This window comes from Eutrigla gurnardus (assembly GCF_963514095.1).
Source record: "Eutrigla gurnardus genome assembly, chromosome: 12".
In the NCBI taxonomy this organism is placed as follows: Eukaryota; Metazoa; Chordata; class Actinopteri; order Perciformes; family Triglidae; genus Eutrigla; species Eutrigla gurnardus.
The window spans coordinates 25,655,383-25,679,553 of NC_139926.1; the positions used below are offsets into that span (position 1 = coordinate 25,655,383).

Consider the following 24,171-nt stretch of genomic DNA (forward strand, 5'->3'; position numbering starts at 1 on the left):
GGCTTAACATAGGAATTAAAAAAAAACCTCCTCTACGTAGTAACATTAAAGCTTTATTATGGAACATAAAACACTTGAAGTCAAATATCACACACCTGGTTAATTCATGAACACATTATTAGACAGTTTGGAAGACGTTCAAATCCGGCAGTAAAAGTTAAATGTGATGTCACAGAAGTACCCCTCCCATCCCTCTCCCTCCTCATCACCCGGGGCAACGTCTGGGATCCTAACAGGCCGGTCTGTCTCCCGGCTGGAGGATTAATAATGGGCCTTGGCTCCACTATGCTGACCTGACCTGACCTGTGGCCACAAATACTTTTACTTTACCGCAGGACAACGGCAGCGAGAGTGAGCTCGTTTCCAAGATGCATACTGCACATAGTTGAGCTCCTTATAAGGGCAGCAGGATGTGGAATGGTGAGTCCGAGGCTAGAGGCTACTCGTGACCTTGCTAAGGAGGCCAACAGGGAAAATGTGGATCTGGTGTGAGTCTAGTGCTGAATGGCACCGTGGTTACCTGTACTTGTGCCACAATAACAATCTAATCTGGCAGGGCACGTCTTAACGAGGTGCACACGTCAATTAAGAGTGCTGCAGATACAACACACACACACATCCTGCCCCGACGTGATCACGTTTACTGTAGCTTAACCCTCATCACACACTTCTGCACTTCCTTCTGTTGATCGGGTGTTTCTCCCTCCTGCAGGCTGAACTACCTCTTGGCGGGAGGCCTGCACCCCGTCGGCTTCCACGTGCTGAACATCCTCCTCCACGCCTTCATATCTGCCCTCATGATCGACGTGTTTGCCATACTGATCGGCGGTCTGTCCTACGACCATGAGGGTCGGATGCTGAACCTCGCTCCCAAGACCTCGCTGCTCGCTGCCATCTTCTTTGCTGCACACCCGGTCCACACAGAGAGTGTGAGTTCAGGTTCAGCTTTTCATTTCTACACACCAAAGCACAACAGCAAATGTTTGCTCCAAACTTCTCAAAATATACACATAATTGTGTCAGAAACCACTAGAATACAATAATTCCCAAATACAGAAGAAAAAAAACGCAGTACAGCAGATCTTCACTTAGTGGAAATAAAATAAATAAAAAAAGCTGCGGATCCTGAAAACGGTAAAGAAAATAATTATAAAAAGTAAAGCCTTTATTGGTAAAATGCTAAGATGTGTGAAGGATGATTTAACTCATTTATTTTTCTGATATTGCAAATTTAAAATTTTAAATAATTGGTAATATCTTTTTTTTTTTTAAATAGTTTACATTACCAATGCTAGTTAGCTACTAAGATGACTTTAACACGTTACTGTAATGTTGACCTTTAATTCTTTAATTATAGAAGCTAACTTTGTTAGCAGCTTCACACCAGAATCCACATGGATCCAGATCCAGTAAGGGTGCTGCTTGTGTTCGTCAGATCCACCCGTCGCTCTTCCGCAGTCCAAATATGGTCACTTCCTTCTACGGGTTGCAAAAAAGTCCCAGATGTCGACGGCCAAAATGCTGAACTCGAGGCTTCAAAACTGTAGTCCACAAACCAACGGGTGACGTCACCATGACGACGTCCACTTATATACAGTCTGTGCTTGCCAGCCACCGTAGATGGACTGTATTAGGGCACACTATGATTGTTAAATAATGAAGTTATGCTGCGTCTCTCAGCAGCATCAGTGATCTTCAGCTCTGCTCTGTTCACGGTTTAGATGATGTAATAAAAAGGTTTCCTTATTAATGATGAATTATTTCATCCACCTGCTCCCAGCCGCTATTAATCAGGATGTTAATTTTTATGACCTGGATTTAACTGCGATCCGTGCCTCTCTGATGCACACCTGAAGGAATTGACGGGACAAATCCATGGATTGGTGACGTGATGTTTGCATGCAGCTTGAACTTGTTGCTGCTGTGAGGAATACGTGATCTGTCTGCTGAGTACGGCCTCTCGGAAGTGAGAGTTCAGTTTTATAGCCTGTTGTGACCTTTTGCCCTCTGGGAAAGTGTTGGTGAAGTTTAATGCAGAAGTGATTTGGAAATGTTCCTTTTTATAACAGCAGACAAAAGCACATTCTGCTTCATCTGTCGCCGTTTTCACCCCTGATGAGTTTGCTTTCGTATTTATCGATATTGTCACAAAATCCGGCGCGATACGATGGTGATTTTATTCGAGATCGATGTGGGGCAACATCACACGCTAACGGTTACATTGTATCACCCTCACAAAAGGTTAATGAAAATATGATTTGACAGGCTCATTACAGGAGAATTGAATCTTAAAGATGATGATGTTTTCACTTTTGTTTCGATGATATTGATCGGTATATCCAGATCGATGTATCGTTAGACCCCGCCCACCAGTTCTTCATCTACACTGGCTGCTGTTCTTGAACCTGTGCCGGGTCTGCCCCCCCCCCTTGAGACATTTCCTCGTTTGTGATTTTATTTCAGGGGATTTGCAAAGAAACTTTTCTTTACATCACAGATTGCCTACAGCAGCAGCAGCACACCATGGCGTTTTTGACACACGAGTCCAGAGGTTTTAATACTAAACATGCAGTGGTTCCATGCCAAGAACAAAAGCCCGGTCTCAGCTGGGAGGGCAGGGCCGGGGTGCGCGTGGCGGCGCGGCCCCTGATTACTAGCTGTGTTCGGATGCTTATTGACCCGCCGGCGTATGTGTGTTTTTGCTGTAAAGCCTGGCTGGAAGGCAGCAATTCCCCCTCTCCATTCTCTTTAATCATGCAGGTCAAGGACTGGGTGAGACCTGGGGGGGTGGGAGGCAGGCAGACTGTTAGCTGAGGCCCGCTGTATGTATCAAAGCAGGCAACTGCAGGATATCGACCGTACTGTACCCACACACTGTACACAACACACACACACACCAACAGGTGGTAACGCCGGTAATGAGAGATTTGTTTGTTTTTTTATATTTATTTTTTTTGTGGTCACAATGTTATACTTTTTTGTATACAATGGGGAAAAAGAGTCGGTTTGATTTTTAATAACCTAACGCTGGATTTAAATCAAATGAAATGTCCTTGGGAATCATTTAAATAACTCAAACAAGAGTATTAATAATAGATCACCAGGCATGCTGGAAACCACATATAAAATACATCAAAGTCAATAGCAATATTATATAAAGTCAAAGATCTTTTTAAATTATATTATAATTAACAGTGTGGGATTGTGGGAAATACATTTAAATCAAACACAAATCCAGTTTTCATGCATCAAAATACGAGTCGTAAACAACTAGCTCTTGTTTTTGCAGGATATCTTCCCTCTGAAATGTAAAATTCATGACTTCCTAATTGAACCAGATGCACTAATCGTCCAGCTTTGTGGTTGTGAAGCTTCTCTTGCGCTGCCACATACAGTACAAACAGGCCGTTATGTTTGGTATGTTAATAACAGAGAGGCGACCGGCTTCTCCAGATGGTTTCTGGAACTAACAGGGAAACAGACTGAGGGGCTTCCAAGGAACAAACATGGTTTCCTGTTTTTTTCTGCCTCAGTGAGAACTTAGTGAGGACTAATTCAAAAAGCCAACAACATATTGAATGGATATGAGCTGGATAATGGAGAGAACGGGCAGACGGGGACAGGATGGGAATGTTTTCACTTAATTAGATTGAGTTGATTGTTTTGAACGTTGTAATAATTTTATTGATTAAAGCATTTATAGTACTTGACAGCTATTCACTTCATCCTACCTCTTTTCTGTCGTTGTTTATTGAGTTTCCTGTTTTGGTTTTTACTTGTATATCGGGATGGAAGGATATCGAACTTTAATGCAGATTACGATTAAAAAAAATAATACTTGCGATAATTTGATCTGAGTGAGTTTCCATTATTGGGATAATCGTGAATATCGTCACATGTTAATATCAAGCTGTCTAGAGATGTTTAAAATAGAGTCCAATTAAAAAATGTTTCATGTTTCTACTTTTTATATTTTATGTGGACATATTTTTAAAAATGTGTCCTTTAAAAGCTGCTGGGGGGAAAAATACATATATTTAATTTGTTATTTGGTTTCATGACAAAATGTGAGCTTAGGGGATTCCTGTATGTTTTAAGAATATTTGTATTGATCATCGGGGTAATATCATATATTATCCCTATGATCTATTATCGGGATAATACCTATTTATATACCTATATAATCTATATATCTATTTATATAAGCAGGTAAAGGATGATATGAAAATGTTATGTTCCGATTCTATACTGGCTACAAAATGAAATATTTGAATTGTTTTTTAACGTGTTCAAATCCAGTCTAATAATCCTCCATCCTAGGGAACAATGTATATAATAATAATGTTGAACCTGTTTGATCTCTGGATCAGGTGGCCGGGATCGTGGGTCGAGCGGATCTTTTGTGTGCTCTGTTCTTCCAGCTCTCTTTCCTCACATACTGCAAAGCCTTCAGCCGAGGTGGGTATCAAACGCAGGTGTGATGCTTCATGTCTGCTGTGTGTGTGTGTATCAAACGTTCCGGAGCTGCTTGTGTTTTCCTTTATTGAACCTGACTCTGTGTTCCCAGGAAGTGACCGAGATGACAGGTTTTCTGTCCGCTGGGTTGTGGTCAGCCTCTCGCTGTGTGCTGCAGCGATGCTCTGCAAAGAACAAGGCATCACCGTCTTGGTACAAAGTGTTTTTTGAGTTAACGAGAGAGACCTCAGTCACGATATTCACCTCATGAATTTGATTTGATTGTCTTGATTGCTTGAAAAGCAAATAAGTGACACGTTTCTCACACGTGTGATAGGAAGTAAAGCTTTTTGTTGCTGACCTATATACATTTTAAATGCCGTTTCTCTCTGTGTGTATTTTCCTTCAGGGGATGAACGCAGCCTTTGATGTCCTCCTGATCTGTAATGTTAATGTGTATGAACTCAGCCAGAGGCTACTCCTGAGGAGGAACCCACTCCATGTGAGTTACAGTTTATATGCCCTCCCCCTCTCCCTCACTGTCATGAATTATGCACCCCCTCCCCTGTATGATTAATGTCACATCGCATACATTGTCCGTGTAAAGCGATCTGAATTTGAGCGCTTTGTAGGAACAGAATTATTTTTAATTCATCAAGTGACGAGCGGTGATGGGGTTTTTCTGACAGGTAAGTGAGATATTGCGGACGGGGCTGCTTACCCGATTGGCTCTCATGGGTCTCGGAGGACTCGCCATGCTCTACGCCCGCTGGAGGATCATGGGAACGGGACCGCCGGCTTTCACCGAAGTGGACAACCCCGCCTCTTTTGCAGAAAATATATTTCTTAGAGTGAGTACGATATAATCCCACACTCATCCTTAAATGTCTTGAAACATTAGAAATGTGTTTTTAAATCAAACATCTAATGTTAGTTATTTCATCCTGAATTTTAAAAATGCTCTTCTTCTCCTCGTCCTCCTCTCCTCTCTCTTCTCCCGTCCTCTTCCCTTCTTTGATTGGCAGATAGTGAACTATAATTACTACTACTCTCTGAATGCCTGGCTGCTGCTGTGTCCCTGGTGGCTGTGTTTTGATTGGTCCATGGGTTGTGTGCCTCTCATTAAGTCAGCCACTGATTGGAGGATGGCGTGGCTGCTGCTGCTCTGGTGCGTCCTGATAGGCTTGACAAGCCAAGCCTTATGCTCGCCGGACAGCCAGAGGAGGAGGTAAGCGAGCGCAGCCGGAGAGAGAGAGGACGAGATGTTCCAGGCCTCTCCAGACTCACACTTGATTATGAAAATTGTGCCATGACCACCGCAGTGTGACGCCGCGTCTCGATTGAGTTTTTAAAAATCCTCTTGTGTGGACGGAAAAGTTTCTGGGGTTTTTAGGGGGTTTTATTGTGTCAAAGATTCCTTCAGCAAAGTTTCAAACGGACATTTATAATATATCGTACAATATAGGATTTACCTCCGGTTCTGAAAAGTGAAGCCAAGCTGAAGTGCCTTAAACCTGCATTCTCTCTGCTGGCCACCAGGGGGCGACTCCTCTCTGCTTGTATAGAAGTCTATGAGAAAATGGTCCTACTTCTCTCTGCTGGCCACCAGGGGGCGACTCCTCTCTGGTTGTATAGAAGTCTATGAGAAAATGGTCCTACTTCTCTCTGCTGGCCACCAGGGGGCGACTCCTCTCTGGTTGTATAGAAGTCTATGAGAAAATGGTCCTACTTCTCTCTGCTGGCCACCAGGGGGCGACTCCTCTCTGGTTGTATAGAAGTCTATGAGAAAATGGTCCTACTTCTCTCTTGATGTATTATCTCAATAAACAATGTAAACAGAAAGCAGGGGATGCTTTAGGGGGCGGGGCTTACCTGCTGATTGACAGGTCGCTACCTGCTTCACACATTATTACAGCTTCACACGTCTCATCTAATACGCTGTAAATAATATTTGTTTTTTAACCAAATCTAAAGTGATTCCAATGTGTTTAGTGCCATTTTAAGAGTTTTAATCGTGTTTTGATGATAATCCGTCCCATGCCTGTTTATTAAATGTCTGTGACCTCCGACCCCTCCCCCCCAGGACACTGACCCTGGGCCTGGTGCTGCTGGTGGTCCCCTTTTTGCCGGCCTGCAACATTTTCTTCAGGGTGGGCTTCGTCATTGCCGAGCGGGTGCTCTACTTGTCCTCGGCCGGCTACTGCCTACTGCTGGCCTACTCCGTAGGACACTGCTGCTGCCGCTGGTCCAAGTACAGGGTACGCACCTGAACCCGTGACCTTCAGGTTCATTCCAGGTCACACTCACTCCATTGGCCACCTGTTAACGCAGCTTTAATGACTCGGTAACTCTAAGTAGACAGACACGTGAGATCCCATCTATAAAGGCATGATAACAGCAGGTGGCGTCGGATACATTTTGCAGGCCGTTAACTCTGAGTCACAGATAATTGATTTTCTAAGCTTAAGGGTTATAACGATTTAACGGTACCTGGTTGTTAAACATGTTTTTGTCCTTCCACATTCCAGAAGCCGCTGTGTGCGTCGGTGCTCGTGCTGCTGTGTGCGTACGTGGCTCGCTGCGCTCTCCGCAGTCACCAGTGGCGTTCGGAGCAAAGCCTGTTCACCAGCGCGCTGTCCGTCTGTCCGCTCAACGCCAAGGTGAGGGTCTGTCTGAGGTGCATTCACTTGCCTTTTCATGCATCGGGAACATAACCTGCAGCCTTTAAATATAGGCTTGTTAGACTTTATTGTCATTCAGGGTGTGAACACAGACTTTAAATATAAAAGTATATAAGAATTAGAATAAAGACCAAAAACAGAAACCTACTGAAAAGTGACACGTGGAGTTATGTAGTGCAAGTATTTAAGAGGATTAGGTAATGTAATGTCACGATTATCATGCCAAAATAATCACAATATTATCCGGATAATCACCAAAATCTGCTCCTGAAAATTACATTTAAACAAACTTTTATCACATATTTTTGCTGTTTTTGTGTCACAGATTTTTTTAGTGTAAAACAATGAATGTTAAATATGATGATCATGAATCATAAAGATCTTCCTGCTTAAAATAATGATAAATAAATAAAATAAAGGTGTATTTTTTTAAATCAGGCTTTATTTTTCACTTTTTCAAGTCACTTATTATACATTATTCACCACGATCAATCTGTCTGTGTGTTTTCCTCTCCATCAGGTCCATTACAACGTGGGGAAGAATCTGGCCGACAGAGGAAACTCCACCGCCGCCATCGCTTATTACCGCGAGGCGGTCCGGTACGTTCCACACAGCTGGCTGTCTTGTCACGGGTTTATGTCCCAGTGGTGTTGACCATGTGTTCTCCCTGTGGCCGCCAGGTTACATCCCACCTACGTTCACGCCATGAACAACCTGGGGAACATCCTGAAGGAGAGGAACGAGCTGGTGGAGGCGGAGCAGCTTCTGTCTGAAGCCGTTTCCATCCAGTAGGAACACCTACTCATCTCACTCCTGAGATCGTGGGGAAATCTCCCGCTGACTGTTGTTTTATGTGTGCAGGCCTGACTTTGCTGCCGCCTGGATGAATCTGGGTATCGTACAGAACAGCCTGCAGAAGTTTGAGGAGGCGGAGCAGAGCTACTGGAACGCCATCCGCTTCCGGAAGAAATACCCAGACTGCTACTACAACCTCGGACGCTTGGTGAGACTCGACGGGAGGATGCTCCGCCACGACTTTGACTCTAAAAGTGAAACCAAATACAAATGGAATCTGGTGTTTCTTTGAGGATTTAATTAACACTCTTTGTCTGGTGGTAGTACGCTGACCTGAACAGACATGTGGACGCCCTGAACGCCTGGAGGAACGCAACCATGTTGAAACCCGAACACAGCCTGGCTTGGAACAACATGGTCATCCTGCTGGACAACACCGGTACTAACACACACACACACACACACACTCTCACACACTCACACACACACACACACTCACACACACACACACACTCACACACACACACACACACACACACACACTCACAGAGATACTCACACACACACACACACTCACACACAGATACACTACATAGAATAATGTCTGAAAAAACCCACACACACGAGACAAGAACTACATTTTTATGCTTTTCTAATCAGAAATATTGCATTTTCTGTGCTAAATTAAACATGACATGCACTAATAATACATAAATAAAGCTTTAACCTTTTTTGTGACTCCATGTTAATTCATGTGTCACTTTACTTTTCCAAAGAACTCTCTGTTCTGGGATCAGCTTGTTCCGGCGTTAACAGCCAAGAAAACCTCATCGTCGTCGTGTGTTTTTTACGGAGAGGCAGGAAATCTAAATGGCCAACGAGATTAAACCGGAAGAGCAGGAATCAGCAATGCTTGAAATTTATGTATTAAAGCTTTTGTGTTGTGAGTTTGTGAAGGCACTCTTCCCTGCCGTGTGGAGAATGCTCTGATTTCCAAACGCTCCAGCCGTTTTGTCAGAAGCCTCTCCCGCGGGGGGGCGGAGTCTCCCGGGAGGAGCACTGGAACCGTCCAATCAGGGCTCGGTGTTTTTTTTTCTGATCCCCCCCCCCCCCTCCAAACTGCATTTGTTCCCCCAAAATCTGCCCCGGCTCCAAACCGGAGAGGAAAGAAGAACAATAGGTGTCGTTTTCTGACTTTCTCTTTGGTGTTTTGTTTTGATCAGCACACAAACAAACGGCCGAATCACACGCACACGTTGTCTCGCTGCGTCTGAAGGACAGGCCGTGACTCAGGACGTCTGTCTGTCTCTCTAACTGTCTGCCTGTCTCTCTGGCGAGACATCAGACGGGTCTGTGACAGAGATCAATAACCCAGTGGGCCTTGTGTTCACCCTTAATTAGGAGACTAAACCGCTCCGGTGTGGAAGAGAGGAAAAACTCTGCTCTAGACGCCGCTGACAAATAAAAGATTCTCTCTCGTACCAGCTGTTATCACCGTTGTGTCGACTCCCGATTTGTTTCTAAATGTTAACACATCCATGAACGTGTGGCGTGATTATTATTTTTAAAAAATTTCATTTTTATTTTGTTTTTCAAGGTAACTTGGGTCAAGCGGAGCTGATCGGCCGAGAGGCTCTGAAGCTCCTCCCCAACGACCACACCATCATGTTTTCATTGGCCAACGTCCTCGGGAAATTACAGAAATACAAGGTCAGTCCGTGTCACAGAAAACATCTTCAACTGAGAATATTATTGTTTTCATGCATGATTTTAGTGAAAGGTTTGAGGTCATTTAGTTTTGTTTGTCCTCAGGAGTCGGAGGGCTTCTTCCTTCAGGCTCTCCGAATCAACCCAAACTCTGCTAGTTGCCATGGCAATTTAGGTAAGCCGCTGCAAACGTTTAAGTTTAAAGAGATTAAAAAGCTGCCTAACTATTATTGTGCCGTCGACCTGACTAAACACCTGGAAGAATAGCTTTAAAGCAGCGTTTGTGTCGTCCCTCAGCTGTGCTCTACCATCGCTGGGGGAAGCTGGAGCTGGCTAAGAAACACTACGAGCTGTCTCTGAAGTTGGACCCCGAGGCTCCCGGGACCAGGGACAACTACAACATGCTGCGACGCAAACTGGACCAGCTTAAACCCCCCGGACCCTGAAGGGAGGGGGGCGAACTCTCCCCAGTCAGGCCTGCCACAAAACATGATTTTTTTTGTTTTTACTTTATCTCACTTAATTGTGGTTTTTGTACCATTTGGGGAAATAAAACCGTGGTCTGTGTGTCCGGCTGTATCGGGTGTCTTGATTCCCGGGTGTGAGAGGTGGAGGTGGTGGTGCTGGTGGAGGTGGTGGTGCTGCAGGTGTGCCGGTATCACGGCCGTCTGCTCTGAGCTGCTTTGTTTGCTCCGTTTGAAGGCCCATGTGGAACTGATCCACGGTGAACCCCATCCCTCTTTTCATCTCCAACCCCCGTGTTGTGTCAGCTGGACGGAGCACCACGCATGTGTTGGCTCTGCTGTAAAAAAAAAAAGAAAACAGTATTTGATTTGGCCCTTTTTCAGGACTTTCCAAACGTCCCCGTAGCTGTCCGTGCTGAGCTGGTTAACGCTGACCACTGCTGGGCTAATGTGGTTATGGTGTTTGTGTTTTTAACGCCTGTCCCCCCCCTTTTTTTTGTTCCTGGACTAGGATGGCACTCTGAGGTTCAGACCCCCTCCCTCCCAGCCCCCCCGGAGGCTCCTGAAGCCTCTGTAGTTAATAGGAGAAAGGTGCTTTTTGTCTGAAGAGTCCACGAGGAAGACGAGGGGTCAAGCCGAGACAGGAAACCCACGGCCGGTGCTGTGTGAAAACACGGAGCCCTTCAAAGGGGGGGGTGATCTCCCCCCGGGGACTTTTGCACACGGCCCGTCTTGAAAGAATGCCGCGACCCTACGGGTTTGCGAAACATCAGTCAACAAGTGTGCACCCGAGGTCAGAGGTCAGCGCACTTTTTATTTTTTCACCTGCTTCCTAACGGCCCGCCGGGGAACGTTTGAAGCGGCGGGCTGGTATTGCTTTGCTTTTTTTGTGTTGGGGGGGGGTGAGTTTGTTGACACATACAGTACAATACACCAGCGGACGCTTTGATGCGTTGGAAGATGTTACCGATACGTCCGCCGCACGCCAACCCAGCCGATGTCGCCGCACAACTCCTCCACTTGTTTTTTATTTTCCCTGCTTTGATGTAAAGAGTCCGCAACAGAAACGTGCCCTCGTGTACGCCATTGTTTGAATCCCTGTTTCAACAAGAAGCGTGGAAAGGTCAAAGGGCGGGGGGTTTCATGCTATGGAGACAGAATCGGATCAAACGGACTGAGAGCCTTCCTCTCCCTCGTATTATTTTTTCCTCACGCCGAGTCGCACGCGGCGCCGCCGATGTACGCTCGGCTGCAACACCGGCTATTTAAAAAAAAAACAGAAATGTTGCTTTACGTACCGGTGGATCCCCTTCTATCCTTTCCAGTGTGATCCTTTCAGCCTGTCTGGCTGCACAGCTGTGCTTGGCACATCAGTGGGGGAGCTCCACTTTTATCATAATCATTCTTTGAATACCTTTTTTTTTGTTGTCATTATCATAAAATATGTGAGTATTAAAGGGATGGATTTCCCCCGGCCCACGCCAACATCTTCATTATCCATTCTGACTGACAAAAAAGCCCTGCTGTCCCAGAGAGTGACATTAATAAAAGATGGGGATTCTACAGCCTTTTATCAAGTCCTCTCTTGTTCTGTTCTGTTTTACTGTACAGCGTTTTTTTTACCTGCTCGGATGCTCCGTCACAACCGTACGGTGGGATCCCGCGTGGAGCTCTTTCATTGTGTTCTATTAATCACGCTGATGAGCGTTTTGATCACGTTAATCAATGGATATTCAGGGAGAATGGTGTCTGGATTGTAGCGCTGAATTCAACGTTGTCATCCCTTTGTTGCCGCAAAACATTCAGAAGAAGAAGAAGAAGCAGGGGAGCACTAATTTGAACCCACGGAGGGTGTTTTGGAACAGCGGGTGTGCTATTTTGCATCTGATAAGCAGCCCCCCCCCCTCCCCAAACACACACACACACACACACCTTTTCCAACACAGCAGCTCCAATAAGAAATGTCCATTAAAAAAAGCAGCAGAGGGAACACGTGACCTTTTTGAACTCGCAATATTTTAGGAGGAGAAAAACCAGAATAACACGTTTTGGTTGTGTTAGTGTATTTGGACACACACACACACACACACACACACACACACACACACACGTACATCTGTAACAGTGGCTCTGACAGAGTTCTCATCAATGTGACAGGATGTGATCAAGAGGCCGTCTTGTGATGTGTCCGCTGGGCCTCTGTCCCCCCCCCACCACAACAATCCTAATGGGCTCTGATGGCCGCCTCCATCTTGCCTGTCTAATTGATGTAAATACTGCGTATTTGAACCCGCGGTCCTTCCCACCATCCTCCGATCTGCCTCCCCCCCCCTCCTCCCTCCGTTTTCCCTTCTAACAGGGGGGGTCAGAGGTGAGGCGGACCGAGCGATCATTAGAATGGCAGCCCTTATTAGAGGAGCAGCTTGTCTGACACCCCGTCCACGTCCCGGAGAGGACCCCACCCTGTCCGCTCCATCTAGATCACATTACACGACACCACCCTCCGAACGGACCCTACCAGTGCACTACGGCTCCGTCGGGGCCGCTAGGGCACGGTGGCATTTCCCCCCCCGCCCTCGCCCTCGCCTGTCACAGCGCCTTCCCTGACACCACTCTGTCCGTCTGGATGCACTCTGTCATTTTAAGGAGGGCCACTGTCAGCGGCGATTGGGCCCGCCGCGTCTACATGCCCTGGCATTTTCAGCGGCGTTCCCCCTGAAACGGAGCATCCAGATCTCTCCGGAGAGAGAGGCTTGTGATGTGGCGGCCAATGATTAATAGTTAGAGATGGGGCTATAAAACGTCCGGTGTGGCCAGATGCTAGCCAGGGCTTTTGCTGAACTGATATAATGGACAACGTCTTTGCCAATTTGGCTCCTTTACAAAGCGCTGGAAGTTCCCCAAGATTGATTCGGTTTCTGTGTAGCCCCCGGGGGCCGAGCGTTCAGGATGCACTCTGGTGAAAAACGTTGTGTATTATCCTCAGCTGAGGCAGAAAGAAGAGAAAAAAGAATACACGCTGACATTTGCATGCAACGTTGACATTCTAAGACGATGTTTATGATCATTTTTATCCTAAGTCGAGGAAAAGCTCTCTGGCTGTGGATGAAAAGGGGGGATGAGGGCGGGGGGGGGGGGCCTTCTGAGGCTGTTTTGCAAAACAAAACGAAGCAGCTAGACCCCCTTATTGAAAAAATATAGTGCAGTGAGACGGAAATTTATTAACTGGCACCAGTTAATGTGTGCATTATTCATTTCTGGTGAGCATGAAAAATGATCTAAAGAGGTTTGAAATTGCAGACGCGCAGGCTGACTGCACAGTGGCTGGGCTCGCTGGCTCGTTTCATCCCCTCTTGCAGGGGTGTTTGGTGGGGCAGGGAGGTGGAGGAGGGAGGGAGGGAGGGAGGGGAGGATGGAGGACGGAGGGGAGGAGTGCGAGCCCCGTTCTGGACAGTAGGGCTTTCCAGTAACAGCTGTGCTTGTCTCACGAGGGGGCGGCAGCAGCACTGGGAGAGAGGCTGCTTGGGACAGATGGACCAGCCCGGCACCACCTCCCTCCACAGCTTCTCTTATTAAAAATACATCTCTACCACTATTAGTGTGTGTGTGTGTGTGTGTGTGTGTGTGTGTGTGTGTGTGTGTGTGTGTGTGTGTGTGTGTGTGTGTGTGTCACCATATCTGTGACGCCTTTTTAAAGTAAAGTTTTGAAGCCGAGAGAGAGAGCTTCATTTTTTTCCGATTCCCTGCTTATTTTCCGTCTCTTGACCTCTTTGCTTTGTAATCTTCTTCATCTCCTCTTCCACTACTCCGACACTAGGAGGCGCCGGGCCCAGTCTCCCCAGTGCCAGTGGCATATGGCTTTCCCCCGTGCTAAACATCCATACAAGCAGACAGGCCCATCAGTCATGGCCGTGGCCGGATGAGGGGAGAGAGAGCAGGCCTCTGATGAATGGTGTTTAGGACTCACCTGCTGTTAAAACATTACCTCCCAAGCCCCGCCCCCCGCCCCCAAACACTTGATACTATCTTGAAGTCCGGCCCTCGTGTGCACACATCATGTATAGCAAAAAGGAAATATGCTTCTTTTAAAAACCCCTTGCACAGAAAACCCCGGGTCAGGCCTTCGTAGACCAATTAATGCAGAGCATCTGCCGTATGGAAGGGCAAGCGCTAAAGAACTTCCGAGCCATTTTTTTTTTTTGGGCGGTTTAATAAGGAGGAGAAGCCGCTTCCTGCTTGCTCCAACAGCTCCTCGTTGCTGGAGCGAGCGTGGAATGGCTCTCCTCGATTAGACCAAATTAATCCATTCTTCAGGGATTCTTTTTCTGGTTCTATGGTTGAAAAAAAAAAAAAAAAAAAACCCGGCACGCCTTTGTTCTTCACTCGAGCCCCGGCGTTTTTTCTGCCAAATTTAACAGAAGGCTCGGAGGGTAACAGGGGTCCAGCCCAGTATCACCTTCTGGAGCAGAGCAACTAGCAGAGAAAGACAATCAAGCCTGAACCCTGCTGTCTCCGGCACAAAGTGAAAAGACTCTAATTGGGCTTTTTTTCCCTTTTTTACGCTGCATTTTCCTGCAGGATTGCTGGATCATGAAAAAGCAATTAAACCTCCGAGCTGCAATTCATTCTCATTTTTATCCTTTCATTGGAAATAGACAAATTTGAAATCACTTATGTGAGTCAACACTTATGCTTTTTGTGATTTTTTTTTTTTTTTTTTCTTGGCAGAGACCAGCTGTCGGCTTAAAGGAGCCGATCGCATATTTAGACAAATGGAAATACAGTCAAATTACAAGAAGATGAAGGTTCTTCAGCAAATGACCTCAAAGGAGGAAGAGTTAATAAGAATAAGGTCTTTAAATCTGCAATTAGTTTAAACAAATATCCTTCAAACCTTTCAAACCTGCACCCAGAAACACTGAGGAGACTGCAGTTCTCTGTGTTGCCTCTAGAGGCAGCGCTGCCCACAAAACCATGACCTCAGGACTGCAGTGGGGAAAAGTCAGCAGCATTCAATGTGATCTTTTTCTTTAGGATATTAATTTGCTTTTCCTTTCAAGAGAAACATATGAATCAGAGAATATATAGAATATAAATGTTTGTGATCTTTAAAAGTGTTCGTCATGATCACAGATTTCTCCTGGTGAAATAAAAATAATAAATCAGTTTACATTACTAATAAAAATAATATTCTCGAGGACTATTTGATTTGCAGCAGTGTGACATTTTACATTTTCCCTTCTCCGAAATAATAACGATGTAATCAACCCCTCAGAAAACGATTTCCTAAACACATTATTTGAGTAAATATTTTTTTATAGAGCCCATAATAATCCAGCGGAGCCTCAATTAAAGTTTCACCGGCTGTGTTGTAATTGGATCTACGTGCTTTTTCATCGAGCAGGAGAATCAAAATCTCATTTGTTGGAGTTTTATTCTGTTGGAAAAATCAAACGAGACAAAACAAGTGAAAGAGACGGTGAAGAAGTCCACATCAAGTATCGACACTCGTTGAAAACAACATGAACTGTCAGGATAATTTTCAAAAACATTTCAAGCGATGAAAACATTAAACACAAAGGGAGTAAAAATAGAAAAGTTACCAGAATAAAAATGATATAAATGACAAGAAGTTTAGTTCACCACCTAATTAAATACAAATTAATTATTTTAGGCCCCTGTTTTTTCCTCCTTCTCCTCCCTTGTTGACTTTAAAATATATTTAGCCACAACAATAACTCATAATTAGACACACAGGATGACCAGCAGCCACCGGCTCCGTCTTCAGTCCCAGCATTGTTAACCGCCTCATAACTCTGAACGTTCCAGTCGGCGGAGTCCATACATTGTAAATTAGGTCTGTTAATCTACTCTCTGCTCCAGGACACACACACACACACACACACACACACACTCTCCATTCAGCAGGGTTTTTTTAGTTTTTCCCACCGTGCACAAAGTGATCGACTCTCACACCCAGACGGTGAGATGTCAACATGAAATACCTTCATTTGCATCAGCTTTAAAAACCTCCTGACTTCTTGTTGTGCCAGCGACCCCACCAGTGTCTCCATAAAATTCACTTTAGCCACGGGGGTCCTGAGACCTTGCTAAATACTGGCCCAATACCGCTGTCAACAGTCCGTCAATCACATGACAAATCCTTCTGATTAAACGGAGCCTCGCCGCCGCCGCCGCCCGCCGCCTCACAATAGACCGGAATCAGCCGAATTAAAGTCTGGACGTTTATATCTTTATGCTATTTCTACAGACATTTCCCTCAGAGAGGTCACATTTTACATCATATCTGAAATCTGTTATTTTCAGCATCCAAATTATTGTTTTTAATCCCACTTGATTTTTATACATTTAAATAATTAGAATAATTTAATTTTGCTCAACAAATGCCTCATGAGGATGAACTAATTAAATATATTAGATTCAGTTCAAATAAATTAATTTGCTGACGCATTTGTACCAAATTAAAATATTACAATCACTTTTTCTGAAAAAAATTAAATAAAAATGAATAGATGAAAAAAAAAAGGGGGCAAATGATTCTTTAAGGAAGCGGCGACGCATCATACAAATGAAGCTGCCTTTCTAAGAGCATCTAAGCAGCCTGCAAAGCAGACAGACAGACAGACAGACAGCTGAATAGAAAGACAGGCGGTGGTCAGATAAGAGGGGAGCGTCCAATCGGGTCGCCGGGAGCCGATACGTGCTCGCCACGTCTAAATCCTGGAGGTTTGGTCTGAGGAGGAAGGGTTTAACTTAAACCCCTTTCAAAGTGCTAAATGTGTTTTTGTAATTAAACCCATACAATTAACAGTGACAAGCACAGGTCAAAGGGTCGGCTCCCCTGTTCAGAGTGGACGAGCGAGGGAGAGGGGGAGAGAGAGAGCACACGCTGCCACAAAGTTCTAAAAGCAGTGAATGAAGAGAGAGAGAGAGAGAGAGAGGGAGGGCGAGAGGCATTGAAGCCGTGTGGATTTCAGTGTTCGGGCTATACGCCGCTCTGCAAGTTAACCTCCAGACCACAGTGTTTATTCTGGAGCCGTGTTCCAGATCTGAGGGGGGGGCATCAAAGACGTGGAGCTGTCGGAGCAAAGCTCTTAGCTGCTCCTTAAAACCCCACATTAAGGGAACCGGAGCAGCTGTGGCAATTTGTGACAATATTTTTACTGTAAATACGACTCCACATGGCTGCGGGTAACGGATTACCCACACACACACACACACACACACACGATCCAGTGTGAAACAGAATCTAAAAGCAAAATAGTGTGTGTGTGACATCAAAAAGACACCTTTTAAAAAAATACAAAGTAAAGATGGTGAATATAATATGTTAAACTCTTTTATTGTGGCGTTTTATGAGTCTGGAGCCCAAAAAAGGGCGTGAAATCATCGATATGTTAAAGAAGATTATGTGCAAAAGTATTATTTACACTGCAGTTATAATTACACTGCTGTCGTGAAATATGACTGAAATTAAATAAACATATTGTATCAAACCAATATAATTTAAATTGACTCTCTGTCACGGTTTGTTCTGTTTTTGTAAAAAAGAAAAGATTATTTTGAGATAATATATTAAATTCATATTTTCTTGTTTGTAAAAGCTGCTCCATCATTTATGAACCCGTCACGGTGAAATATTCTGTTTCACCCACCAGATCCCATCTTATTATGACAATTTAAAATATTGAATTGTGGCCTTAAAAAAGAAAAGGTTGGATGTGACACCAAACGAGTGCTTCATCTCCACGTGTAACATAAAAATAAAGGGCTCAGGTATAATTCTAAGTGAAGCTGACAACACCTTCTTCTCTTTTTTTAAAGAGCACACTGTTACAAACTCACCCAGCCATGAAATCATAATGGATCTCATTCAGAGGCTCCGATGGCCCGCTCATTATTCTGGAACCATTCAAAACATTGCTTCTCCCATTGCTGCCAGCACCACATGAAAGGCTTTTAATAGAGTGAAGTGAGGCCTGCAAAACTGAAAATGAATGAAGGGGAGGAGGAAAAAAAAATCTGTCTTCAGTCTTTGTGTTGACTGAATTATCTGTCTAATTATAATTATAGTTTTGCCGCCGCCGCCCGCTCCACGTTTGAATCCCTAAACGTTTTTTAACCAATCGTTCTCTTCTCACATTAAAACATTACCGTCACGCATCTGTGTGGTTTTAAATGTATTTACACAATCAGAAATGTTTTTCATCCAACTCTGGGAATAAGTGTTTATCACTATTGTGTGTGTGTGTGTGTGTGTGTGTGTGTGTGTGTGTGTGTGTGTGTGTGTGTGTGTGTGTGTGTGTGTGTGTGTGTGTGTGTGTGTCTGCAGGAAACAGCCAGAAGAGCCGCCGTGATCTTAGTGTGCGACCGATGTCACCTCACGGCCTGATGGACACAGCTGTCTCCCCGCAGGCAAGACAGGAAAGAGTGTGTGTGTGTGTGTGTGTGTGTGTGTGTGTGTGTGTGTGTGTGTGTGTGTGTGTGTGTGTGTGTGTGTGTGTGTGTGTGTGCGCTTGGCGACGGTGTTGATTGTCCTCTGGCACTTTCTGGGTTATGTGCCCACTCAGCGTGGCATCCCCCGCCAATGTTGACACCCGCCAAAATAAAAGTTTACACGACGGACAGCAGAGCAAACACACAACAGTAGAGTCGCACAGAAGGAAACTCCTCTTCATGTTGCCGACCACATCAGAGCCACGCAGACTCACAAACTTCAACACTTGGGGGTCACCAGAGTCCTGGACCGGGACATCGCCGCCACCGCCGTGATGACACGCATGCTGGTGTAGCGCACACACACACACACACACATCCAGGAGACCCGTGAGCACGAATCCCACAGGACTAAAAACTAACAATTAATTACAATTACAATGAATTCAAAGAAATGCTTTTACACAGTTGGTGTCACTTTCTGCACAAGCTTCAGTGAAATTCTGTCCAAAACAAGTCGCATGTGTCTGAAATCACTATTAGTTACTTATTAAGTTAATAATTAGAACATTCAAAATCATAAATCCAGTTTTTACAAAGCTTGAAATTATGAATTTGGACGATTCCGATTTTTTTTCGAAACAAAGACGACGTGATAATCTCCTCAGAATATGATTCAAATGGAAGTCAATAACTGGCCAGCTGTGTTTGGATGGAGCTCCACCCCCCTCCGGGTCCAGACAGGTACGGGGGGGGAGGGGGGGCTCAGAGCTCATGTTAGCAGCAGAGGAAGGAGCCACTCAGACCGGTTGGAGGGCCACGACGAGCCGAGGGGCCACGGAGACACAGAAACATGCTGACATACGCAAACACACCGGTGTGGAGGTGCACACACACACACACACACACACGCCGCGGGGCCAAAGCCAATTAACACCCTGCCACAGCGCGGATCATTCTCCGAGCCGTCGTGGAACAGGAGGGCATATGTGGATAATCATACATGCAAATTAGACCAACACGTGAAAAAAAAGGCATCGACATTTCTGGCAAACAACCCGTAAACTCAACTCCATCAGTTTCAAAATCATAACATTTACAATATAAAGCAGCGAGGATAAAAGTTATCATGTGAAACTATGAAATATAATGAAGTTTAATTGAAGTGCTACATCATAACTTCCATTAAATCCCAAACAGCAGCAGTGAAGCTCTGCTTCCCTGAAGTTTGACTCCGATACCAGAAGATGGCAACATACCTCTGGCTCAGACATGCCTCCCTCCACTGCTCCTTCTCTTTTTTTAACTTATTTATGCATTCATGTTCACCTAGTGCTTCATTTCTATATTTATTTATTCATTTACTCGTGCTGCAATACAAACATTAGCAGCGCTGAGGAGATGGAGCAGGTAAATATAGTGAATTATTCACCGGGTCCCCGACTCCACTACTGGCCAGTTAGGGGCCCGGATAAAAGCCCGGCACACGGGATCCCTGAGGGGTGTGTGTGTGTGTGTGTGTGTGTGTGTGTGTGTGTGTGTGTGTGTGTGTGTAATCACAGGTGTGTGTTACTGTGTGTGTATTCAGACCTCGTAGGTGAAGGCAGGCAGATTGCTGCAGTCGCTGCAGAATCGAACACACATATTTAACCTCCTTTTCCTCTGCACAACAGTTTACTATGGTTTACTATTCCTCCGCTCTTCCTCTCCTCCTCCTCCTCCTCCTCCTCCTCCTCCTCCTCCTCGCCGTGTGACGTTTGTTACATAAGCAAATGAACAGTGAGACCACGACAGGGTTCCAACGTTAACACCCAGAAGCCAAGACAGCCGTGGCGTCAGTCCTGACTAATGCAGCGTTGGTGCCTTTCCAGAGTGTGTGTGTGTGTGTGTGTGTGTGTGTGTGTGTCACAACAGAGCGAATGGCAAATGAGTGTCTTAGTTACAGTAGCAGGTCTCTATCGCTGCACGACGACGGCTGATCCACTTTGCCCCCACGACGCTGCGGCGGCGGCGACTGTCACTTCAAACAGACTGGAGACGAGTATGCACGCCGGCGTGGTAAACAATTTAATATTTGATGTACAGTACAGCGAGTAAGAACCCTCCCCTCGTCCTCGTGTGTGTGTGTGTGTGTGTGTGTGTGTGTGTGTGTGTGTGTGTGTGTGTGTGTGCTGGTGCAGTGAGGCTACATGAGGCAATGAGAGCGTTCGAGTGCATGCATAATGTCTCCAAAGATGACGATGAAGAAAAAAAACACGGCGAGATGGTGATGCAGAGGTTTTTCTAATGCGTGACGGCTGCTTTTTTTTTAATAAAAATATCTGCAGTGATGAAATAATATGTAATTATAGCATCATTGTAATCACATCATAATCACGTGTCATTTTCCTAAAAAAAACACTTTTTTTTGTGTTATCAGCCCAGATTTGACCCTCTGAAACAATGTATTATGTAAACAAAAAAATATATATATTTTTTTTTTTCCCACCATAAATGAAAATGACGTTCATCTCCATTATATTGGTGCACCAGTGGAAGTGTTAAAAAAGTCTAATTTTGCAGCATCAAACACATCACTAAATACAGATTTCTTATCGTATCACATTTTATTCGGATGAGACTCGTCTGAGAGAGATTCCACATCAACGTCAAACTGTACAGTTGTGTTAGATCCCCATGGCGTGGGTGTCCGACTCAGCCAGGGCAATGTGGCACGACCGGAGAGAGAGAGAGAGAGAGAGCCAGTTGGTCGGCTGAAGTGTGAGAGCTGGGAGCAGAACAATTACAGCAGTCACTTACCATCACAGTGTCTGGTTGAGGCGATGGCTCAGCGGGACGCCGCGGGGCAGGAACCAAGCTTTCATCCAGCTGGTATCACAAGATCAAGCTGGTCATGCCAGGAAATGACAAAACAATATGCTGAGTGCAGCCCGATGCTTTAAACATGTTGTATTAAATAACTCTGAATGACAAATTATCAGATAGATATATTGGACTCACCTGTTGGCTTATGCAAAAATGTCTTCCACTTCCTGTTCGCCAACATACGATGGCCCACTGTAGGAGGAAAAAAAATGGAGCCGAGAGAGGGGGAGCAACATTCTGAGGAAAAAAGTTGCAAATTTGTGACTTTATAAAGGAACAAACTTGCTACTTTATAAAAACTTGCAGATTTGATACCTTGTTACGGTGCTAACAACCAACATTTACGCTATTTCACTTATAAGAGGAAGTAAACATGTTGCTTTGACAAGTGAAAGCTACCGCTAGCATCGTAGCTCAACCCCCCGATCAATAAAACACCCATAAGATGACAATTTGACCTCAAATAAATAAAAGCAAAAGTAAGCATCAACATCATCACCCTAAGGACCTTAAACGAGGCGTTGTCACACGTTGGGATGATTCATTAAAAACATAAACATACACATTCGTAAACGTACATTCAAGAGAAGTTAGCTAGCATAAATGCCGGTTGTTAGCACCATAATATAGTAGTGTTTTTAAAGTAGCAAATTTGCTTGAAAAAAAAAAGGAGCCAAGAGAGAGGGGCAATATTCTCGCACACACACACTCGCAAACTTTTTTTTTCTCTGAATATTTTCCCCCTATCTCTGCTTTTTTTTTCCCGCAGTGGCCTTCAATATTCAGAGAAAAAAAAACGCAAAGTTGCGAGTTTATGAAGTCGCATATTTGCTACTTTAAAAACTCGCAACTTTGCGATTTTTTCCCTCAGAATAGCCCTTCTCGCTCGGTTCCGTTTTTTTTTTCTTTTTTTTCCTACAGTGGCCGTAAACACGCCGTCGTGGCAGACAGACATGACAAACATTTAAAGTTTAAACTCGATTAATATATTTCTGTCAGCTTTCAAAATAAAGCTCCGGTTCCAGATGGAGAATGTGAGTTAAAAAAAAAAAAAGTGACTGCATGTGCCAAAATAAATCACCCACAGACATTCAACATACATGCATTTACACAAACATGTCTCACACACACACACACACACTCACACACAGAGCTGAGGCGGCGGCGGCGGCTGACCGCGTTAGCCCTCGTCCTCAGGTTCAGTGGTGGCCGGTCCTGCAGCCTCACCTCCCTCCTGTCACGTCTGATTCTCCTGGTGGGATCCATCATCTGGTTGGCAGTCTGGGGGTGCCAGTCACCGCGTCCCCGGGGGGGCGAGGCGGCGGCGGCGGGAGCCCCGCGAGGCGCTGAAGCCTCCCCAGCCTCGGCAGCAGCTGTGCGGGAGACAGAAGAGAGGTGCAGCACAGATGTGGGAGTCTGGAGCCGACAGAAGGTATACATGGCTGGTTTTCCACGGTCGGCCATGTTTGTTATTCCGCCCGTTTTTTCCCTGGGAGGAAGAAGCGAGGGGACCCTTGATCTGGATCACGGCTAAGCACACTTGGCTTTTTGTTCCCGAGACGAAAACGAGAGAGAGGAGGAAAGAAAGACTTAAGATGAAATCCAGTCACTTCACACCAGAGTTCAGAGCCGTGACACAACTTTTCCCTTCGCTAAGTTAAAATGTATGAACATTAATGATGGGTAAAAATATCGATACGGAAATATATTGCGATACTTTCAAGATTCATGTTTAGACGCGTTGTGAATGCAGTACTTTATCCTTTTTCATTTTATTTTCAATATTTATTCCAGTGAATTCCATGGGAATTAATAAAATGGAGATCAATATCATCTGATGTACATATACAGGTACTTGTGTTTTCATCTTTATTTATATCGCAATATCGTGATAAGTATCGTATCGTGAAAAAAGTATCATGATACGTATTGTATTGTGACCAAAGTATTGTGATATGTATTGTATCATGTTGTGACCAAAGTATTGTGATATGTATTGTATCATGACCGAAGTATCGTGATATGTATCGTATCGTGAGCTTCTTGCCAATACAATATAAATCTGTTTACATGCGATGAAAACACATTTGAGTGTCAAAGAATTAAAAAAAATGAAATTCCCCATAAACTGCATAAGTTTAGTTGACTATAATTCTCTTTATGATATTTTCCTGTTCTGAGAGGCGTTCGGGGGGATCCAGCCCACCATAAACAACTCTCAGCGGACCTCCACCCCACGAGTGATGAATAGTGCCAGTCGGAAGATAAATAAATAAATAAAAAATCCCAGCTTTAACGCTCATGACCAGATTTTCACAGGGACTTTTTTTTTTTTTTTGAGCAACTTCAATTTGGTAGTAACACTATCCACCTTGTAAAAATGAACACCCTCTCCAACAGCACAAGTGAGAAATGGGATAGTTTTTCCCACTGAGTTCCCAGATGTAGGATTGCCATTGTGTTCATTCACACACACACACACACACACACACCCTCGGTGTTAGCACCAAGACGGCACCCTCAGATAACGGCTCAGGAAAAACAAGAGTGTAATGTGGACGAGGTGGCAGCGTGAAGCTTGTTTGTACTAGAATAACCCTCCGAAAGCACAAATCTGTCTTCTCGTGTTGCATCTCAGAAACCATTGTCCTTAATAAATATTTGAGTTCCCAGGATGTTCTTAATGATGGAAAGTGTGTGTGTGTGTGTGTGTGTGTGTGTGCAGTACAGCGGAGCAGAGTACATC

At 44.8% G+C, this 24,171-nt stretch overlaps 2 protein-coding genes across 3 annotated transcripts in view; one reads left to right on the forward strand and one right to left on the reverse strand.

Moving 5' to 3' along the window:
- Positions 1-10,206, forward strand: part of tmtc4 (transmembrane O-mannosyltransferase targeting cadherins 4) — an 11,277-nt gene extending 1,071 nt beyond the window's left edge. The window contains exons 3-17 of the mRNA XM_084023478.1: positions 713-929; positions 4,371-4,458; positions 4,568-4,668; positions 4,865-4,957; positions 5,145-5,306; positions 5,481-5,683; positions 6,539-6,713; positions 6,984-7,115; positions 7,657-7,736; positions 7,818-7,925; positions 7,999-8,140; positions 8,257-8,371; positions 9,530-9,642; positions 9,745-9,814; positions 9,937-10,206. Coding sequence (XP_083879604.1) covers positions 713-929; positions 4,371-4,458; positions 4,568-4,668; positions 4,865-4,957; positions 5,145-5,306; positions 5,481-5,683; positions 6,539-6,713; positions 6,984-7,115; positions 7,657-7,736; positions 7,818-7,925; positions 7,999-8,140; positions 8,257-8,371; positions 9,530-9,642; positions 9,745-9,814; positions 9,937-10,085 — 1,948 coding nt within the window. The 3' untranslated portion in view covers positions 10,086-10,206. The remainder of the gene's footprint in view (positions 1-712; positions 930-4,370; positions 4,459-4,567; positions 4,669-4,864; positions 4,958-5,144; positions 5,307-5,480; positions 5,684-6,538; positions 6,714-6,983; positions 7,116-7,656; positions 7,737-7,817; positions 7,926-7,998; positions 8,141-8,256; positions 8,372-9,529; positions 9,643-9,744; positions 9,815-9,936) is intronic.
- A 10,953-nt stretch (positions 10,207-21,159) lies between these two features.
- Positions 21,160-24,171, reverse strand: part of LOC311022303 (uncharacterized protein) — a 101,741-nt gene continuing 98,729 nt past the window's right edge. Inside the window, exons 7-9 of one of the 2 annotated variants that reach the window (XM_084023475.1) lie at positions 22,653-22,798; positions 21,561-21,617; positions 21,160-21,447 (exon numbers count right to left, since the gene is read on the reverse strand). The gene's annotated coding sequence lies outside the window, so the exon portion shown is untranslated. Of the gene's footprint in view, positions 21,448-21,560; positions 21,663-22,652; positions 22,799-24,171 lie in introns of both variants that reach the window. The other variant, XM_084023476.1, reaches the window with a different exon arrangement.